A 22,170-nucleotide genomic window follows, 5' to 3' on the forward strand; every position below is an offset into this window, starting at 1 on the left:
TAGAGTAAAAAATCCAAAATTGCCTCAAAAATCAAATGAGTCGGATCGGGTTGGGTCAGAATTTAGTCAACTCAGACCCGACCCCTAAAATAGAATGGGTCTAATTTTAGAACCCAACCTGGCTCCATGGGTCCTTTAAATCAGGTTTGATCGGGTCTAAGATGGTCAGGTCATGGGTTAATCCGACCCATTTATAGCCTTAGCCATTCCCCTATTTTTGGGCCAAAATGAGGCTTCACCGTTCTCCCTCGTGCTCGGTCCTTTCTCGCTGGTTGCTACAACCGCCAGCTGCTCTTGGCTGGCTGCTGACTCTGCCGCCATGGCCTGGCCACCATCATCCTGGTCTCTTCTCTTCTCTTCTCTCTTCATTCTCTTCCTCCTCTTCGTATCCACCGCTTTCTTCTTATTTCTTCTACTCTTCCTATTTTTTCTATTAATTCATTATGTTAAACAAAAGGGGGCGACCCTCTTTTTCTCTCTCTACTTGACTTGTTGACTAGATACATCGATTGATCTAGATCTGATTGGACCTAAACTAAGTGGATCATGTTCAAAAGCCCAACTAGCCTTAGATCGAGTATCTCTCTCTCTAAGCAAGATCCAGAGATCTTAGTTCAAAGCCATGACTCTTTTTGCTCGATCCAAGTTGACCCAGCATGGAGGCCCCGCACCACCTCATTACTTGAGGAGCATACCGACTCAATACCCCAGCCTTGTTAGAATTTGGTTACTATTGACCTTTATTGAGTTACTCGGATCATGGCTTAACTTGATCAATTTAGTTCACATTGTTTGGACCGACCTAAAAGTTGGGCACTATTGCCAGATCGACTTTTCTTTTCCTCCACTCTGATTTGGGCATAAGGCCGTATCCCGAACAGTATTTTAATTTTTAACTTTGCTTGGCTTCTAAGATAATGATAAAATTAATGGTATTAAAACAAGTGAACCTAACCCGCCTAACTGAAGTGAGATTTTGAAGTGAGAAGAGGTAAGTAACTAATATTTCAAAGTACAGTTTCTGACCTTTAGTAAAGTTATAATTAGTTTATTAACTTTGAATGTGATCTCTATTTTATACTTGATTAAATGAGTCATGTTATTATTATTATGATAATAATTATTTTAAAATATGTTAAGTGTTATGTTATTCATGTAAGATAAAATTTGGAAAATAAAAGTTAGAGAAGCCTAGAAGAATAATTCTCAAAGTTGGAGAAGTTTTTAAAGAATTCTGGAAGTTTTTGAAATGAACGAGTCAACCCTGAAGAACCATGAGTCGACTCCTACCAAGCACGAGTCGACCCTAGTGCAAGTCGAGTTGACCCTAGAATGTAAAAAATTTTGTAAATTTTTTTGAAAAACCCAATTTTCCTTCTTGGGTTATCATCACAATATTTGTACAAGAATATACTGGATCCATTCTCTGTTTTTGTTTAACAAACACAAAAGTCTACTAAAGGAACCACCATCTCCAACTTAACACTAGTTGTACTAACTATAGTTTCATATCTCACATGTCTTGTAGCACATTAAACCACTACTGGTTAAAGCTCAAAAGATTGAGACATTATTAGTTCCACATTCCTCAGAAGGAAATGTTTCCTTTGCAAAGCCATCTAGCTGTCTACTAACAAGGGTTAGTTCTGGATAATGAAAATGGTCATAAATCCTTCAGTGAACCAAAGACCTCTGTATAACACATCCTTTTTTAAATCTAAAGGTCGTTCTGCACAATTTTCCATCTCTTCTCTGTTGCATTTGAACCTTCTGGATATCAAAAACAACAGATAGATATTGAAGAAGCACAGGTTTTAACTTACAATAGCCATTTTCATTTGCAGAAAACTAATAATCTTATAATCACATAAGAATTATTTTTAAGAAAATCCAGCCTACTCTACGTTCTTCTGTAAATATGCAGTTAAATATAATCGAACCATTTCCAGATTCAGTGAAGCCAGAAACACATGGATTTAAGTTTATTATGTACTATTCCGACTCGAGTGCCTCAATCTCATAGCGGACCTCCTCCAGGTGCTCATTTATGCTGGTCACTGCATCCTGCACACCCCGGATGGCTTCCTTGAGAGCACCATCATACTCGGCATCAGCTTCAGCATCCTCCGTTCCAGCATCTTCTGTTATCTTGCGGACATGCACACACTCATGCTGTTGTGGCTTGTTAAACCGGCAGTGCTCATGGCTCACCAGACGCTCTGAGGGTCGACCAGCCTTCTTTAAGATCTGAATGCTCGCTGTCTTTTGGTAGGTAAAAGAGGAGAAAGCACAGGAACACGCACAAAAAATTATTATAAGAAGGAAGCACATCAAAAAGAAAAGAGATCATATTATGTATGTACGAATGCGTGTACATGCAACATAAATCACATTGCGATTATCCCGGACCTGAAACTAATGCCTCAATCCTCAAGGTCGCAAAGACAGCACCTTGTAGGACTCAACCAGTTTCTGCTTACAACCATACTAACACAAACTCTTACCCAAAGGAGAATGGATAAGTCTCCAGAGATAATTTCACGAGATTGGACTGATTGGACTATGCTTTAAATGAAAACTGAACTCTCCACTGGAAAATTTTTCGAAAAGAACATAGAAAATATTCAAGCCTTCAACACCCATGTTTATACAATTGTCTTGCCTAGCGAGGTAGTTTCTGAACAAATAAATAATGGGTATTGTAAAGTCTCCCCTATGTTATTGGACAAAATATAACCTATGATTCAGCAGAAAGAAATATTAATCTATGCATACTATGAAATGTAGTTACCTTTTTTCCATCTTTATAATATCCTGTATTCATCTTAATTTTTTATCTCATAATATTTCCTACAAGAAGTCAGAGAAAGAGAAGCTTCTAGTTGCAGATGGAAAAAATGATAGTGGTTGCACTTACAGAAGGTGTTAGCAGTGCAACAAATTGCTTAAAAGAAAAGGTTCCCTGATGATGATGTTATGCCTCAAGTGGAGTTTCAGGGAGTTGGTGTGTGGTAGGTGCAACTGACTAAAGTCCAAGTGTTCCATTTGGCAAATTGAATCACATTTTTCTGGTCTGGGTTACATTGCTTCCCACATGATGCTAACTCAACAGTAGATCATGGATTAAAGTGCCAGGCAGCATACACAATAAATTACTTCTATACTATAGCCATCCATATTTGATTTCCCCTGAATGACAGCCTCCAACAATTTGCCCTCTCTTTAACTATTTTTGCTGTTCCTAATGTGTTCTTGGAGTTCTTGATTGATGCAAGATCATAATATGAATAGAATTAAGGGCGTGCTTGGGTACTTAGGATCTATATCCTTAGGATATAACTCATGACAGGATCCAGGTTCTGATCATATGAGATTACACATGAAATCCTGCTGGGACAAACTACTTGGCATCTCTGATTCTATACTTCTTTGTCCTTTTCCATGTTCACAGCAAGTAGAAGCAGGTAGATGCCTCAATTTGACATAATTTTAGATGCCAAGGTTAATGCATGGACTATATAGGAGAATAATATAGCTCAACATTAGTACCAAGATGGTTGAGAACATATCAAGGTATGCGGTCTCGGTATCGAGCCCCGTACCAGTGCCACCCCAACACAGTATCAATACGATACAATACGGAGCCGGTTCGACGTACCAAGTATTGATATGCTCTCCATATTATGTACCAATACCGAACCGGTATGGTATGGTACATCCGCACCGTTCGGTTTGGTACGGTATGATAAACCTTGGGTCAAATAAACTCAACAAACAAACAAAATTGATGGTTAGGAAAATAAAGTTTCATCCACTAAGTATTGAAAAGCTATATCATTTCCTAAAGTACACATAACCTAAGATATTGCCATTTCACTCTTCTAACCACATCATGGTAAGCGTGCCTAGGCACTGAAAGGCATGCGTCATGTATGACTAACAAACATAGTAGGATATCATCCTAAGATATTGCCATTTCACTCTTCTAACCTCATCATGGTAAGCGTGCCTAGGCACTGAAAGGCATGCGTCATGTATGACTAACAAACATAGCAGGATATCATTAGGGATTAACGAACCGTGCTGTAACGGCCGATTTGGGGCATATCAAATTGGATTGGTTGGTTATCAGTATGGTTAAACAAGTTAAAACGAGATAGCTTAAATGCTGCTCAAGAAGCCTTTAGCTACTTGCATTCGAGAGGCGATTTGAAAGATTGAGGCCGGCACCTCTCTCCTCCTGCTCGATGCTACGATTTGGAGCCCCTTACCCCACAACGCTCGTGACCCCCCTCTTCCACCATTCGAGAGGCCGATGTTCCCTCCTTCCTCCTGATGCCCAAATCCTCCCCCCGCCCCCCGCCGCCGATGCTATGGTTCGGAGCGCTCCCACCCTACGGCTCTTGCAACCCCCCACCTTCGCTACTCAAGAGGCCCCTCCTGTTTGATGCTATAGTTTGGAGCCCCCCCATCCCACAATGCTTGTGACCCCAACCCCCTCCACCGTCCGAGAGGCTAATGCTCTCTCTCCAGTATGCCCTCCCTCCCCTCTCTCTCTTGATTAGGGTTAGGGTTACAATTTAGAGGGCCCCTCGTTCTCCCGCTCCCTCCCTCCCTCCCTCCCTCCCTCCATCTTTCTCTCTCCTCCCCTCCCTCTCAGATTTTCCATTGACGATACGCGCCAGAACGACATGCCATAGTATCGTACCGTACCATACTGCCAGTCAACCATATGGGTGCCAATACTGGTACTATGGACCTTGGATATGATTAGTTATTTCTTTAATTTCCTTTATCCTCATTTTTCACAAAAATAAAAAGAAAAATTCCTCGCTACTCTACATTATGGACTCAAATGACAAACAATGGATGTTAACAAGGAGAAAAGTGGAGATGATTGGATGATGTTATTCTATCCTACATCATAATTTTTATCCTGCTTATAAAAAAAGGTCATGACATAATTCAATTTTTACTGGTGTTTTGTGGAGCAAAGATTGAGATGATTGGATGATGCTATTCCATCTTACATCATATTTTTATGCTACTTATGAAAAAAGGCTAAGCCATACTTCAATTCTTATTGGCGCTTTGTAGTTCAAAGAAATTCTTGAAGGCCATGAAGATCGTTGCAAGTTCAAATTTCATATGGATCCATATATTTTCCAAAATGTTGCAAACCTTCTACGATAAATAGATCTTTTAAGTCGTTCCAAGGGTGTAACAGTGGAAGAGCAACTCATAATATTCATTTACATACTGTCAAGAAATATAAGTAATCAAGCATTGCAAGAAATTTTTCAATATAGTGGTGAAACCACTCATTGACACTTCCAAGTAGCTCCTAATCGATTTCAGAACTTGAACATGATTATGTCACACATCCACCATGTCCAAAAATGAATAATAATCCTCAATTTTGACCCTATTTCAAGGTATAGCACATAGCATTATAATGACAAATATAACATTTTTATATATTTTCTCAAATTAGTATATTATTTTTATTATTCTATTATCTGTTATTTCAGGATTGTATTGACACCATAGATGCAACTCATGTACCTGTTATTGTATCTAAGATGCTCCTCCATATCGAAATTGGAAAACAAATATTCTCAACCCATTGATCCAAGCAAACCTACAAGGCTAGCCAAGTCATGGGTTTCTGGTTCGACCACAATTCAATGGTGGGTCAACTGTCCACCTACATAATTGCATGTTCTCGACTTAGTTCTCAAATATCCTCCATGATGCTATGATCCCCTTTCCCCTTCATCTTCTGGACTTCTCTAGATGCCAGACCAACCCCTTCCCTTACGCCTTCTCTCTCTCACTCTCTCTCTTTATGTCTCACCAAAAACTAGAAGAAGAGAGAAGACATGGGGATCATGGCATCACCCCCATTCCATCAGATCTAAGGTGAGGTACCTCTAAAGCCATAAGATCCAGACACAAGCTTCACTATGGATCAAGCAACCACAGGTTCCTCTGCTGCAAATCCAAAAAACATGGGCTCTTCCATTATGATTTTCACAATGATGAGCTCTCCGCCATGGAGTTGGTGCTCACAAGCGCTTCCGTCACAGATCTTCTTATGTCCATGGCCTTATCCTCCATGAACCTAGAAAGGAAGGGCTCCTCCACCACAGATCCAGTGATAAGGGGCTCCTTAGTGGAACCGATGGTGATTTCCTTCCTCAGCATGACCATCCAGTCTTACAATAAATGGATCAAGCATGGGTTCTTTTTTATTTTCAATTGTTCAACTCATCCGAGCTAGACCTAGATTTCAACGGTACTTAATAGCCACGAAAGCACATTGAGTATCCCGAGAAGTTGACATTAAACTTTAGGCTTTAACTATCCTGAAAGTTGAATCAATAATTGAATGCTTGGAGGTGCCTAACCAGACTACTACAACAAAGAGCTGTATAAAGAAAGTGGAGATCCAACATCTAGTTTTGAGGCCTCTGCTCTACAACTGGATATTAAAAATACATGGAAAGAGAACCATTGGTTGCCTTCACAACTAGAATAGTGGATTCATATCTACTACAGTCATCCCAGCTACTATTTGTTAAATCTGGTGCTTGACATGGGGTATTTGGAATGTTCATGTAAAATTTTTTAAAAGTTATAGTGGATACAGTTAAGCTACATGTCTAAAGATATAAATTGTAAGCAAATGGTTCCTGGACTAGACAATAGACAAACATCATGGACTCTTAAAGCAGAACAATGACCCTGATATATTACAAAGAGTTTACGATTTCAAAATTAAGATTTTCAGTACTAAACTAATTTTTAAATAATTAGTGATATTTTACATTTTCAATAATTAAATATTACATATTCATGAATCATTACTTTTCATTGGACACATGTGCATTAGCATGTGCAACATAACAAATATATAATAACATTGTATAAATCACTGCAATTTATGATCACATGAATCCAACTGGAATCCTTGCAGGATTTATTTTTTTTTGTTTTGTGGGGGGGGGGGGGGGGGGGGGGGGGGGGGGGGGGGTGGGGAGCTAACATTCAGCTGAGAGGTAATTCATGCACAATTACATGTAGAAACAAAGCTAGGACTTTGGTCTGTAGCAGTACATAGCAGTGGAGCTAGGGCTCTATTTAATTTCTAGATTAGCATTCTATAAACATCAATTATGCATATGTCTCAAATGGTAAAGCCACAAGCCAAACAAACTCCAAGGTCCAAATTTTTCTAATTAGATGGATGTTCAAGAATCTTTGACTCATTTCATATCATACACTGAATGTGCATCTACTAAAATCTAAAATTTTTAAAACAACAATCAGGATGTCTAAGCCAACATCACAAGAAAATATAATTGTACATTCTAAGATTATCTTGACTATTTCAGTATACACCTTCTAACTTGCTTATGATCCCATTGTTACTAATACAACTATTATTTGACTCCAAAGAGATGCATCCAATTGAGACATTTCATCAAAGAATTGGCAAGCATAGAGAAAAACAAGCATTCTAACTTACATCTATGTATCTACCTACATAGGGACATGCATACAACCCTCCATGTAAGATAGGCTTCTTTATTTTGCTACATGTAAAATAGGCTTCTTTGGAGTCTACAATGATAAATATCATGAAACAAATAATATACATATTTTCTTTTGTTTATCATAGATATTGAACTTTTAAACCCATCATGTTTGCTTACTGATTCCTCCCCTTGGCAACACAAGCAAAACAAACTTCAAGATCGAGAGAGGAGAAAACGAAGAGGTGGAAGGGCCTTTGCCGAAGGCCAACTAAGGTGGGCGAGGGGTTGGGGAAGGCAAAGGAGAAGGGTTTGAACAGCAGTCGAGGTGAGAAAGAGAGAGAGAGGGGTGCGGGCTTACTTTGTCCAGATCCCAAGATCAAAGATTGGAGGTGGTGGTTGGAGGTCGGAAGAGGTGGCCAAAGATGGCAATAATAAAAGGTTAGAGGTAGCAACAAGAGGCAATGGTCGAAGACTTAGGCGCTGAGTACCCTAGATACGAGAAAGGGGCCAAGAATGGGAGCCTAATGATCGCAAAATTATCAATAGTGTCCACTTGAGGACTTTATTTTCCTGCAAGATCGTCAACTCCCCATTGCCTTCTAATCTTGAGGTTCAGCCATCCACACAGTCCACAGGATCTACGACGGATATTTTATCCCTAGGATCATAAATCCTATAGGATTTGGGTTAGTCTAGTTAACAACCACTATTATGAGTATGATGTCTTTTTATATTTTCTATGAACAAAATACGAGCATGTTTGGTTGGGGGGAGTTGAGGTCTGGAGTGGCAATGGGAATGAGTGACTCCTATTCCAGCCATTTGGTTGGGGGAGAGTCCTATTTCGATTCCAATGCTGAAGGAAAATGGAAATGCCCCAAGCCCCCAAAATCCAATTCCGACTCTCCCCCAAGGATTCAAATGTCATTCTACTATTAAAATATTTATTTTCCAAATATCCTTATGATTTATTGATTTTCCAAAAAACCCATCCTACCCCCACATGCCCCACACGCCACATGTCCCATCTCAGTAGTGTTCAAAAGCCCCTTCTCACACAAGAGAAACCCTAGAAGATCCGGTTGCGGTGGATCTCCTTGCGCCCGCTCTCCTCCCACTCGAATGACCAAAACCCTCACACCCGCTTCTCCAAATCATATCGCCCATCAATCCCTAAAACCCCCTTCCTGTCCCCATTTCCCCATCCCAATCTCCAATCCGAGCAGTTTCGGCCTCAGTCTTCTCCATTTCTAGGGCTCAGAGGCTTTGTGCCACCTCTCCAAGGTCTAGATCATGGGTATTGATTTTCGCTTTCTTTTTTACCGTTTTTTTCCCTTATTGATTCTATTTTCCTCCAATCACTCTAAGTATTTGTCTTAATTTTGTTTACCATCAATTAATTGAGTGATTTTGTTGAATTTTTAATTAATTTTCTCTTTGATCCGATCTTAATTTGTTGCTTCTTTGATTTGGATTTCTATTTAGATTGCTCTTGAACTTGTGGCCTCTTCGACCAGCTGTGGCAAGGCCAAGAAAGGGAAATCTTAAAAACAATAGCCAGATCTGAACGATAACAATCGTTATTGAGCAAAATACCTCTTTTGGTTAGCATAAAGTTCTTTTTGCCCCAATTCATGTCGTTTATGATTTCAAGATCTTTCTTTCCTGATCAGCTATGGTGAATTGGTATACAAGCAATGATTTCAACTTTATAATGGGATTAATGGATTAATGAATTCTTCAAAATCTCTATTATAGCTGTAATATGATGTTGGGTTTTATGATTTATTAAGTTATAGGAGAGTATAGATTGATGGACACTTCGAAGTCTCTACTGTAATAATTATATGATGCTAGTTTTTATTGTTTCTTTCAGTTAAATAAGTGCACAGATTGATAGATTCTTCAAAGTCTCTATTATAGCAGATATATGGTGCTTGTTTTATTATTTATTCAACTATGCTTTTTTGTATGAGGATAGCCTGGCTTTTAGCTAGTCGTAAGTTGTCGTGGGTTACTTCATGTGCCGTGATGATCCAGGTGCATTGAACCGGTACTGAGACCTGTACCGATTGATACAACACCAATTCAGTATCGTACCAACATACGATACACTTGGGCGTTCCAAGTTCAGTTAATTGGTAATCAATCTTTTTCAACTTTTTCAATAATTTTAAATCTAATTTGATATTTTTTGATGTTATTTTGATGTTTTTAACCTAAATGATGCATCTTGTTGTTTTAAAATGATACAAAACATAAAATGATTAGTGAGATGTTGCATACTACAAGAAGCAACATGAAATATTCTCAAATCAAGTAATAAGATGAAAAGTATAAAATAATATAATCAATTACATATATTTAAAGTACAACATACATACCGATTTCTAAAATCTCATCGAATGGTGATGCCTCTCATAGATATCTGAATCATTAGCATAGTCAGGAGGCATATCAGCCCACTTCTTTAACCAAGCGGCATTGTAGTCTTGTATGTTCATTCCATAAAAAACACGCTCCAAATTATAAGCACTCTCGGATCTCTCTCTAAAGCTCTGGCTCTGAAATGTGTCCTCTAACTGATAAAATAGCTGATAAAATGACTTTAAAGGAGCTCATCCGAATAAGCCCGCAGCAAAATCCGACATGTAAGATGCTCTGAGCTATACAAGATAGAAGCCACGGGAAGATGCCTCAGACGCACCATATCCATATCCATATCTGTATGAATCATAAGCTGCTTGTGGCTGCGGATAATAGAATCTAGTATACGACTCGGAACCTGATAAGTCTATGGATCCTACTCCACGTGCGAGGTTATCTGCAGCTGCATTATATTCTCCTGGATGATCTCGAAGAGCCCGTCTTTTATATACAATCGTATTCTCGCGGGCTCCACCATATCGTGTACCATGATCCTTATCCTGCATAGCTTGCGTAAACTAGAACTCATCGCTGAATTGAAGACAACCTTGCGACTGTGACTTATAAATAGTGGTCTCATATCCTCCACTCTCTCTGGCCAGCAGATTCATGACCACTAGAACTACTGCTCATGATATCTAAATCTGAGTGAACTGGCTCCTCCACACTCTTCATTGAGGCTACATGTGCTTTTTGTTTTCCTTTTTTGGGGTGCTGGGCAGCTTTCGTACCCTTCGTGCCACTTGCTGCCTATTTACCTTTTGTGCCACTCGCTGCCTTCTTACCTTTTGTGCCACTCATTGCCCACTTATTCTTCGTGCCCCTCTGTCTGGTTATGTTGGAAGAATGTATATCACCCTCCTGACCGAGTTGATTGGATAGCGTAGTAGCTTTGTCTAAGCATCTCTCGATCATAATTCTAAAAGTATGTCTCAGACAAGAAGTCATGCGGTGACCAGCTTTTCCATGGATGTGGCTGATCAGCTAGAAGGATGCGTAGAATATTGCTCTCTATCCATTGTCCTGCATCGACCCTAGCTGGCTACGAAACTGGCTGGTCCTGGAAGCGATCCTCGCTCATCAAACTCCGGCCCCTGCTACTGGCCCATAAGCCCTCCAATCATAGGATCATCCTCATCATCAACGAAAGCACTATTTATCAGATTTGTATAGTTTAGCTCTACTTCCTCCTGAATGCACTTTAGTCTCAACCTCAGATTGTAGTAAACATATACAAGATCATTGAGGCGCTTCTGTGTCAAACGGTTCCTTTGCTTGCTATGGATGAGAGCGAAAGTGGACCAGTTATGCTCACAGCCACTCGAAGAGACCGTTTAGAAGAGAATCCGAATAGCCAGCCACTTAAGATTTTTTGCGGATAAACCAAAATAAATCCACCATTCAGCTGCAAAAATATTAAAAAAATTATATATAAGATAGTATCATATTAGTAACTATCCAACGTCAGGTAAATGTCCTCCCGATGTGTAATATATCTGGATTCATACTTTTTTTACGACAGCTGCTGAGACTCCAAAATTATCAGTGCCCTCTCTAAATATTTTGTTTTATAAAAAAGAACAATGTGGTAATATGTTAATAATTGAAGATACCAATTAACTTATGCATATCACTTATTAACTTACCTTTTCTAGATATAGGGCCGCAACTTCCAAATCAAGCTCCATCTTATAAATTATATTACGCAGAGCGGCTAGAAGCTCGTCATTCATATCGATTCCAGCTACGGTATATTGAAACCTTGGGTTCAGGTAGTATTGTGCAGATAGAGTTCGTTATTGTCTTAGTAAAATTATACAAGTATAGGAGCAATCTAATTTTTAATGTTCTTGTTTACTTGTTAGATGCAAGTTTTTATCCATCTGATAGTCCCACCGCCATTCAATGATGTCGATGTACTCCTAGGCATATGTTGGATTTGCCTTCTTGATCTGAATCTTTGCCCTCTCCATCATATGATACAAGGAGCCCATCTGGAGGTACCATTTGCTATCCGCAGTCTGAAGCATTTCATATAATGGTCAGATAGCCTTTACTATCGTAATAGCCCGCTGCCAGAATGTCTGTCTCGTCACTAAGTCCTTGACAATGCTTCATTCAGTGTCGGCCCTTGCATATCTACTTTTCTGCCTCTCCGGACTGACAAACATCCGATGTAGGGTTTGCTTTCCTCTCTAGAAGGCTATCAAGTGAAACATAGTTCGTAAAAAACCGTGACTTCTAGTCTCAAGATCTCTTCCTCTGCATACCTTCTCATAAGTGAAAGAATTTATGTATGGTTATAAATATATCTAGTGATAGTTTGGGCTATCTTCACTGTTTGCTGCACCCCATGAATCTTCGCAATTTCCATCAACATGAAATCAATACAATGTTTAGCACATGCGGTCCAGAAAATATGTCAGTCGCTCCAAAATTTTTTCAATGGCCTTATATTGTGGCCTATTATCAGTAATAATCTGCACGACATTCTCCTCTCCTATGTGATTAATCACCTTCTTTATCAATTTGAGGATGTACGTGGTGTCGTGCACCTGATTGGAAGCATCAATCGACTTGTGGAAGAAAATCTTCGTATCACAATATGTCAAGAAGTTGCTCTTGTAATGATCCGCCTGGTAGGACCGATCCAACCATCACATATCACCATCAGTCCATATATACACCAGTTGCTCTTGTATGAGGCAATCCACTTCTTTAGCTCCTTATTATTGTCAAGAAACTCACCATAGATGTCCTGGAGGATCTACACTAGCATCAAAAACCTATATGAGAAAAATGACAAACCTATAATACATATTGTCTGCCACATTCGCTGGGATGTTGCTGAAGTGAAACCAAGATCCAATAGCTCGCCACATATCATTCTTCTTATCCTTCTTCAACATTGCGTCAATCCTCTGCTACTTCAAATTCCTATTAGGAAAGGCATGTTGATCTAAATCATATATGGCTGCTCTAGATGGAATTTTTCTGAATGACCTCTTTTTGCTACCAAAAATCCTTAGCATAGATGCAATAAGGCTACCGCCTCTACTGACGGCCTTTCTGACTGAAGTCCTCCTGAACTCTGGATCTGCTGCACTCGTAGTATGAGAGCCCAAATCGAGCCCTATGCTTGGCCACCTATCCTGTTGCCATTAATCATTCAGGCTTGCCTACATGACAGTCTGGATCTATACTCCCTCGTCATCTAGAGCGGACGCCTCCACTGTCTTCCTAAAGTAATAGAAAGGTGGCTCTGCCGCTCGGAGGTCCACCTCCGTCTTCTTCTTGGAAACCCTCTCCTTCGCTACTCTGAAATCAACGAAGTGCTTCTTCATCAGCTGTCAAACCTCCTATGGATATTTTCTGCACATATACGTTGGAGTAACAACCAGCTAAGTATTGCTTCAATCTGGTTACCCCTCCTCCCTTTAATTTTGTGTTGCGCCAATTACACTTGCAATGATGCCGACCTGAGAATATTTGCCCACGATCCCAACTAATGTCATGTTCTGGCTCGTTTTTTTCTTTGATGGTTCCATTCCTACGGGTTTATCAAGTACGTCAATTTATCCATTATTTAAAAATAGCAAAATTTCGTTACAATGAAGATAATTTTTTACCTCAAATATACATCTGATTTATTCAATACATAATAATTTTTCATATATTTTATATATTTTTAATAATTTTAAAATTTAAAAATATGTTTAAATGTCATAAATTCAGAAAAATATGTTTTCTACTTCAAAAAATACTTCTGAATTATATAATATGTACTACTAATTTTTCATCATTTTTGTACTAATTATATATTTTTAATTATTTTTAAATTAAAAAAAATTAAATATAAATATTTTAAAAAATTAATTTCAGCTCAAATTCATATAGAATCCAGCAATGGATGCTACATATTTTTCTAGACCCGTGGACATGCATTAAAGGCTACTTATTTCTCAATTTTTTTAAATTTAGGCCTAGACCACTATGCGCATGTTCACATTAAATATTGAATAAATAGACACCAAATTTTGCTGGAAAGTAGTTTGTATGCCCCTAAATACGCTTCTGATTTTATATTTATTTTATTTTATTTTGTTATATTTTTTATTTTTAATCCAAAAATATATTTTTAATTTTTAAAAATTATATATAATCTAAAAATTAAAATTTTTTATGTTATTGTGTAGATCATCGATAAATTTACAACATATAATAAAATTAAGCTCAAATCAAAAATTTTGGCATGATCACTTATTATTGTGCAAATTTCGAGTTATTTTTTCGAGCTATCCGTCTCTAAATAAAGAAAGAAAATGAGATAAAAGAGAGAAAGCACACCTTATTTAGGCTTGGACCTTTCTTCAATCGTGCTAAATTGGTGTGATTTTGCAAATTGGAGGGAAAAGAGAGCCGTTTAGGCCTTAAGACACTAAACGAAGCAGAGAAGAAGCGGCCTTCCCAGCACCTTCTAACAAAAGAATAAAAGGGGGACGGGGCCCGGTTCCAAGCCGGGTTGACTCGGTGCAGACCGGATGGTTCACACCAAGTTTGAACAAAACTAGCCAGTTCTGAAAGATTTTGAGCGGTTCCAGCCGGTTTGGTCCGATTCAGGCCTTTTCCGGCCGATTCGGTCCGGTTCGGCCGACTCCAAGTGGTTTGGAACAAGTTCCGGCCGATTCAAGGCCGGAACCAATTTTAATGGACGAACCGACCAGGTTCCCCACCGGGTCGGCTTGGTATAGGCTGAACCGGACGGTTCGGTTCAGTTCGGTTCGGCCTACCTTGGTGATGATTAGTTGATAGTGAAATATGTGACATCTTGATTTTTCATTTTATTCTTCATATTTTGCTAAATAAAATTATTGCAAATCAAAGCATTTGGGTTGAGAGCATTTTTAATTGATGTATTCAGTAGTCATACATGTATGAATCATTCAAACACCCCACATGCTAGAGTTAAAAATAATGTCTTGTCTATGTTTAAAAAACACCCCTTCAACCCTGAAAACATATCAGATGATGCATTGACATCTCCTTTTGCTGATTATGTCCATCTTAAATGCAGTTCACAACATGAATCATCCAGTTGCTTCTTGTCTTATCGTTATTTAGGCCATATCATAATGTTCATCAGATCAAATGCAATTGAGTCAGTAGTTTTGGAAAATATGTTATGTAGACGTAAATGCATGAGGTTGTTCCGTATAAAGAAAGTACAGTGGCCTTGTGTGCAAACGGCTCCCTCAGCTACATAGGTTCTTTGCTTTTCTAGTTTACTAGATTTTATGAAAGTCCATCTTTATATGTTGTTATATAGAGCAATTGCCACTATGGTAGCCTTGGTTCTCGGTGATTAGATCCAGTTACAGAAATCAGCAACTATACAATCTTTCTAACTAATACATTCTTTACCAAAAAATCTAGCTGGTTATCATATTTTGCTATACACAATTTTCTTTATAAGATGTCTTTGATAAATGATTGCTTATTGCTAAGAGTTTTGGGGCCAAGTCGGAGAGAACCACCTGCATAGACTGGCGCACTAGCCTATGAGTTAGATTATCCAAATTAATAAATTGTATTCAATTTCAAGTCCCTTGATGTGTATTTTTAATATCAAATAAGATAAATATATCAAAAATAAATGAAAACAATCAGTTTTTGAAGATTTTTAGTTCAAGGGTGGAACTGAAAATTTGGGCTAATTTCGATTCTTGCCTTTAAATGAACCAAACAGCAACAATGGGAATCAGCCATCCGATTCTGATTCCGATTTCGATTCACGACATGAACCAAATGTATTAGGGAATATGGCTATTCCAATTCCTATTGCAGTCTATTCTGATTTTGATTCCAGTCGCGAACCAAACACATCCTATAGGTATTTGTGATAATTTAATTGTAGAGTATTATAATATTAGTCTTATTAATTCTTGGGAGTTTTTGAACTCTATGCACCTGTCTAGTCGCCTAGGCATTCCACTTGGGCATTTCAAGGGACCAGCACGTAGGATCACCCAAGCATTTTGATAACTTTGGTGCCGATACTAAAATTCAGGCAAAACTCTAATGGATCAAACCTTGATCACTAAAGTTGATTCATTGTAGATCGACTAAGGCTTGCTGTTTAAAGTTACGGTTGAAGCACTTGAAATTACTGCTATTGAAGCTAACATGGCATGTAAGCTCCACTAAAGTATGCACCACCTGAATGGGTTAAGCAATCATTTTCATGTCAAAAAATGGAAGCTGGTTCATTCCACTGATTATGTTCTATCATTTTACTTCATTTTTTGTGCTTAGAATCTAGAAAACAGACTAGAACAAATGTGCCAATGAGAATGGAGAGAAGAACAAATGTGCCAATGAGAATGGAGAGAAATGTGCAATAAAACTAGTTACCAAATGCAGTTTTTGTTTTTCTTGTGCCTGAACATCCCGTAGAAGGCCGGCAAGATCGTCACGACAGAGATCTGGCATCAAAAGCAGCGATTCCATTTCTAGAACCTATCAAACAAAAGGACTTCAGATTACTTACCATATAGCATATATGAACACAATCCGTTATAACTTAAAACCATAAAATGTAACTTACTTGTTTTGAACAATCATTGAACTCTACTGTAATCTCCCCACAAAGTTGTTGGTAGGACAACTCTCCTCCATTGGTCATATATTCAGAAAACCCCCTGCCAGAATATCCAAGCTTCTTCACTGATAGTAAGCCACCATCTTAACTATGGATAAGGTACATAGAAGACTTCCAGATGATTTCTTGATCTCATAAATTTATTTGCAGGAGAACTAAACCAATTACAAAGAAAACACCTCCTTCTATAATGGAAGGAAACAACTAGGTGAAAAATAAACCTCAGTTTACCATCCGTACATTATCTATTAGAGGTTGATTCATGAATTTTATTTTACCATCAACATGAAGTGTCATGTTCAGGGTGTTTCCAAATCTTTTCCATTTCAGATCAAAGGAGGATCTCTTTGACAATGGGTAGAGGGAAAAAAGGAAAAGTTTTAGAAAAGAAAAGATTAAGAATGACTATAGTAATGAGGAGGATGTAGGAGCAGAAGTGTACTGAAAAAAGACAGTGGAAATAGGCTGAAATTCAAATTTATGCATTATATGAAGTTTTCTTTTTTAGGTAACTGAAGATTTCAAATTTCACATATAAAGAAAAATATCATTTATAGAGAAGGATATGGAGAATGAGACAAGATTGTTTTGTTAAGGAAAGTGAAAGTCAGCTCTCCAAGGCTAGGAATCTTAATTTGAAGTGAAAGGATTTGAATAATAGTTGGATAGCAAAATGTTTTTTAGGTAGCAATGCAGACTAAGGAAATTAATGCATTTAGCAGAAAATTGTTGATTACAGTGAAAATAACATTGAGTTGACTTGAAAGGGGAGAAAGGGAAAGGGCAAAGAAGAGATATCAGAAATACTAATACTACCTAGATAAACTTCTGAGCAATAAGCACACAAATACTTTGGACATCTGGCCACAGCACAACATGGTATGGAACTCCGTGCACTCGAAGAATGGACTGTTATTGCATCAATTGGAATTCTCATCACTGCATACATGTAACTTTAATTCTCAACAAGTGGCAGATTGATAGTATTAATATTATATAAAATATCTATAACTTAGAAGTGAAATTTCACAACTTTTTCTTGCTTTCTTTCTTGTAAAATGGCATAAATGTAATTTTGGTGAAAGCTACAACTAGTCATTTTAGACTAGTTGTCAACAAGTTTTGATACAATCACATATTTACACATATGTATCGTATACTATCTTCATTTTGACAGAGGCCGACGTATTCATTACAAATAATCTCCATGAAAACATAGGGACACCTAGCACATATGCGAAGTGTCTACATGACACCATACAAAGAATAAACTTAAACTACAGGCTCTTCAAACAAACCTTCTTTCAAGATAACATTCATGAATAGGCAATTTAGGTTCATATATACACATGCAACACCTAGAGGAAGATGTGTTGTCATGTGCTTCAGCATGAAATCTCGTCTGAGTTGACCTGTAACTTGACCAAGTCAACCATGAATCCTAAAGAACACATGTAAAACCTCAATTAGGCAATATAATCTTGGCTATGCTTAATTTGATGGCACTCTAGCTTGAAACTTCATCACTAATCTTCAGCACAAGTGACGTCATAGTTGTTTCATTAAATAACATTCATTATTGGGTTTTCTGGACCATTTTAATATGATTTGAAACCAAATTTCAAGTTTCAGCCAAAATGGATCAGCATCAGCCAAGACAAATCCAGAATGACTGAAATTTTGAGTCACTAATATTGTTCATTAATATGCTTATTTAATCATACATTTATCTATTCAGGAATCAAGGATCAACATGTTTACGTGATGTCAAACTGGAAACATTGCGCAAACGCTTAGAAGTGTTATAGGAAAAAGACAAAAAGAGGGCAGCATTGGAGAGAGAGAGAGAGAGAAGGGGGGGGGGAGGCGGAGCAGGCTTGATAATTCAAAATACATGGTTTTTGTTATTTCATCTGCAGCTTTTGTTTTTTTTTTTTTTTGTTAGGATGTAATTACTGATAAAGAAAAGGCTACTTGTAATCATGATTAAAGATCCTAGAGATAGGGCTTGTACATAGATTGGAGTCTCTACTTTAACTAAATAGATAGGTAGTGTTCGACTACTTTGTCTTGAAACATAATTCTAGGTTGAAAGCATATCCAATACAAACTTTAAAAAAAAAAAAACACTTTGAGAGAAAACTATGCATGGGTAAATGATTCTTTTCAACCTAAAACTACTCAAGCTATGTAAATTATAATGGCAATAACTCATAACACAATAAAATGATGTCAAATAAGTTGCCTTGATTTTTTTTCTGATTTTCTAACTTTTTTGACCAAAACTCTAGAACTTGAAGTGAATCTGCTGAAACTACCAAAAACAAAACACCCTAGGGACCAAAACCAAAACCGAGACTTTAAAACCTTGAATTGAAATTTTTATCTGTCGTCGTGTTGCATGTGGGCTTACAAGAAGGAAAGGGGCTATAAAATCTTCTGGAGAAGTTGCAGCAAATATTTCAGGAATCTTGTGATGACAAGAGATATGTCCCTAAACTGCTTACAGAAATATTAAACGTTTGATGCACAGGAACTCCTGTTTACATGTTAATATGTGCCTTTTAGATTGAGTATATAGAGATGATATTATATCAAGTAGAAAACTGCAAAGGTGTAGGCTGGTTGGTGATGTTATATTTGTAGAAATTACAAGTTCTTAAAGGCAGTCCAACATGTAGATCCAAGGAAGTGTTCAATGAAAAGTTTGTCCCTTGAGTTTATCAGATAGGAATGACTAAATTGGGTAGCAAAGAAATTCCTACAGTTGACATAAATGGAGAAAAAAACTTGAGCGAAATAACTAAAGAAGGATGAGTTAAACATATAGGTTTTTTTAAGTAAAATAGCTAGAATAATTGCATCCTTAAGGGCTAAATGTAAGCCAAATGGATGATGTAAAGATGGTCGAATAAGAACAGTGGAAAGGACGGAAAAAATAACATTATTAGGTATATTGTTAGGTTAACTGATTGCCTTTACCTAATGGGCCACGGTCAAGGGAGCTGTCCAAGCACTAGAAGCACCTTTGACTGTGGCCAGCTACTTCAAGGTACCCAGGCACCTAACTGCAGCATCTAGACGACTATCTTGCCTAGTACCTCTGAGTACAGCATATGCCAGGGCAAGCAGGCTGATCAAGAGCCTAGGCAAGACCATATAGTTGCCTAGGTCACCACATGTGATAACACTGACTGAACCAACAAATCTCTCTCATGATCTTTCATGACTGGGTACAATATCAGCATCATATAAAGGCAATTATTTAGAATTAAAAAAATAGCAACAATGATGACGGCTTAAAAAGATCATCAACTCTTCTTCGGTTAAAATGGCTAATTTGTTAGCCTAAATGTGGTATCATGCACCTCTGCCGCTTATTTCTAAATTCTAAGATTATCATATCACGTGATCATGGACTCTGGGCACTTCTGCTACATGAAAAAGGTGTCAACAACTGAACCATTAACACCTGTGGAAAACTGTTTGTCTCTATAAGTATCTAAGAATTTTTTTATCAGTGACAGCAAGCCTGATGATCAAATACCTAGCCAAATAATAAAACATGACTTAAGACCTCCAAAATTTTTGAAATGATGAGCCGAAAAGGACAATAGCAAACTGCCACGTTCTAACAATTTATAGATGAAAATAAGTTTTCAAGTTTCAGTTGAAACCATCTGTTTTGGCCAAGACCTAGTTGAAACTGATCCCCACTTCCCGGTTTTAGTTAGTTTCAGCCGAAATTGATTTGTTTTCGTCTAGTTTCAGTAGTTTTGGCCAGTTCCAACTGAAAACTGACCAAAACTAGCTATAGATGCTTTTGCTCAAGTATTGTTTTGGTGTTTACAATTATATTGCGTTCATGTCTTGATTTATTTGGTGCATAGGATGTATTGTATTAATTTTTAATGATTCTTCTTTTTCTTCTTGAATCAAAATAAGAAATAGATAATGAGTGCAACCTTGATGGGATGAGGCTTCTAAAAAGGCCCTTATTACAGCATATTACCAGACCATTTTGAACAACTAAATGCGAGACATTTCAAAGATATGACACCTTATTTTATATAGAATAAATAACATTCTTTAATTACATGCAAATGATTAAATGGCCATTCAACTTCAAAAATATAAGAATTCAATGTACTTGTGAGTTATATTAGAAAATGACAAAATGATTTGAGTGCACTGGGACTAAAAGGATTTAAAATTGGCAAATATAATGAATCTTCTAACGTATGAATTTTTTCTACTTTGTTTTGGGTCATCAATATGATAAATTTTGATGTCGAAGCGCAAAGAAAAGGGATCCCTTTTCCATGATACCTTCAGCATAAATGTTCATATATTTCAAGAAAGCAGTTTGAGCACTACATAAGTGATTAAAAAACACTCAGAGAAGATAACAGTATATGGTTCTAAATCAACATATAGAATCCAATATCCGCACCATTGTCATCAAATTTATTAATGTTTAAGAAAAAATCAATACAAAGATTTCCATCCAGAAACAAGGGCAGCTAATCAAGCTAATCGAATTCAAAACTCCAAATCTAGACAAAGATAAAGTAAAGAAATAAAAAGGGGCGTCTTTTCAATGGATTCAATAAGAAGATATTAACGGCCAAAACGAAATCTATCCCAGCCTTCAAGAACCAAAAATCACAATTTCCCAAAAAAGAAATTAAACAACAAATTCACCACCTAGAGAGAGAAGAAGAGCAAAAAGAAGGCGGAAGAGAGCATGAAAGGGATCAAAAAATAAAAGTACCTGTGCAGCTTTGCGTAAGCTTCTGCTCTCCTCTGCTGGATTCCGAGAAACCTTCGAAGGAGATCGACGAGTTTCGCCGACCTCGAGCTGCCATCGACGTCCATGGCTTCCGCGCCTCTCGCATCATCTCCCTCGCAAACTTCCATTCTCTTTGTTCTCCCTACTTTCGATAACTCTCCGCCCAATAATTTGCAGGGCTTCTCTTCGGGTCCGGCTATTTTATTGCCCGCCCTCGACCTCCTTCAGCCTGGACCGGGTCAGATTTGGGACGGGTTCAGATTTAGAAAACGAAAAACATTCCAAGCTAATAATCTTACCCTGCTCGGATCACAGCAAGGGAACGATTGCCGGACCGGCTAATCTAATAGAATTGATCAAAAGATCATATAAAACAAAGATGAGAGAGAGCGAGGTGGCGTCGGTGAGGAACGACGTGGTACCGATCTGGTCAAGCACCGGTTTTTGGTCGACAATTCTCTGATTTACTACGAGATTTGGGCCGGGCCAGGCCTATTCTAACAAAAGATATAGCCCAATACCATCGGACACGCTGAATGGGCCGCTGTAGTAGCCCGCTGTCTCTCATAGTCATGGGTACCACTTTGGCTGGAAATTATCACGGCAATGAAATCGCCGGTTTTTTTACACAGTAGTCCCTGATAAATCTTCTTTATTTGCATATTAATCCCCATTATTTTCATATTTATGGAAAACATCTTATAAAGTTCTCTGTTTGAACAAATTGGCCCTTCTACTATTTTTCATGAATC

General features: G+C 37.9%; 1 protein-coding gene across 2 annotated transcripts; it reads right to left on the bottom strand.

Moving 5' to 3' along the window:
• Positions 1–1,812: 1,812 nt before the first annotated feature.
• On the bottom strand, positions 1,813–21,853 carry LOC103722845 (DNA repair REX1-B protein). 2 transcript variants are annotated; one of them, XM_026799868.4, is made up of 5 exons: positions 21,718–21,853; positions 21,401–21,647; positions 16,573–16,666; positions 16,380–16,484; positions 1,813–2,262 (listed from the first exon to the last, which is right to left on the bottom strand). In XM_026799868.4, exons 2-5 carry the CDS (start codon positions 21,544–21,546, stop codon positions 1,993–1,995), a joined length of 615 nt encoding a protein of 204 aa, XP_026655669.1. In that variant the 5' UTR covers positions 21,547–21,647; positions 21,718–21,853; the 3' UTR covers positions 1,813–1,992. The 2 variants fall into 2 exon arrangements, with proteins under 2 accessions (XP_026655669.1, XP_088579531.1); XM_088723405.2 differs by adding an exon at positions 17,443–17,565 and having other exon boundaries at positions 21,401–21,792.
• Between the last annotated feature and the right edge of the window lie 317 nt (positions 21,854–22,170).

This window comes from Phoenix dactylifera, chromosome 6, assembly GCF_051530095.1.
Source record: "Phoenix dactylifera cultivar Ajwa chromosome 6, Ajwa_hap1_PhDact_Kaust_v1.1, whole genome shotgun sequence".
NCBI lineage: Eukaryota > Viridiplantae > Streptophyta > Magnoliopsida > Arecales > Arecaceae > Phoenix > Phoenix dactylifera.

Excerpts from the sequence above, each read along its gene's own strand:
- LOC103722845 (XM_026799868.4), bottom strand. The coding sequence starts at position 21,546 with ATGGAAGTTTGCGAGGGAGATGATGCGAGAGGCGCGGAAGCCATGGAC. Across the intron at positions 16,485-16,572 it reads TCAATGATTGTTCAAAACAA|GTTCTAGAAATGGAATCGCT; the intron begins GTAAGTTACATT and ends TTTGTTTGATAG. Across the intron at positions 2,263-16,379 it reads AAAAACAAAAACTGCATTTG|ACAGCGAGCATTCAGATCTT; the intron begins GTAACTAGTTTT and ends ACCTACCAAAAG.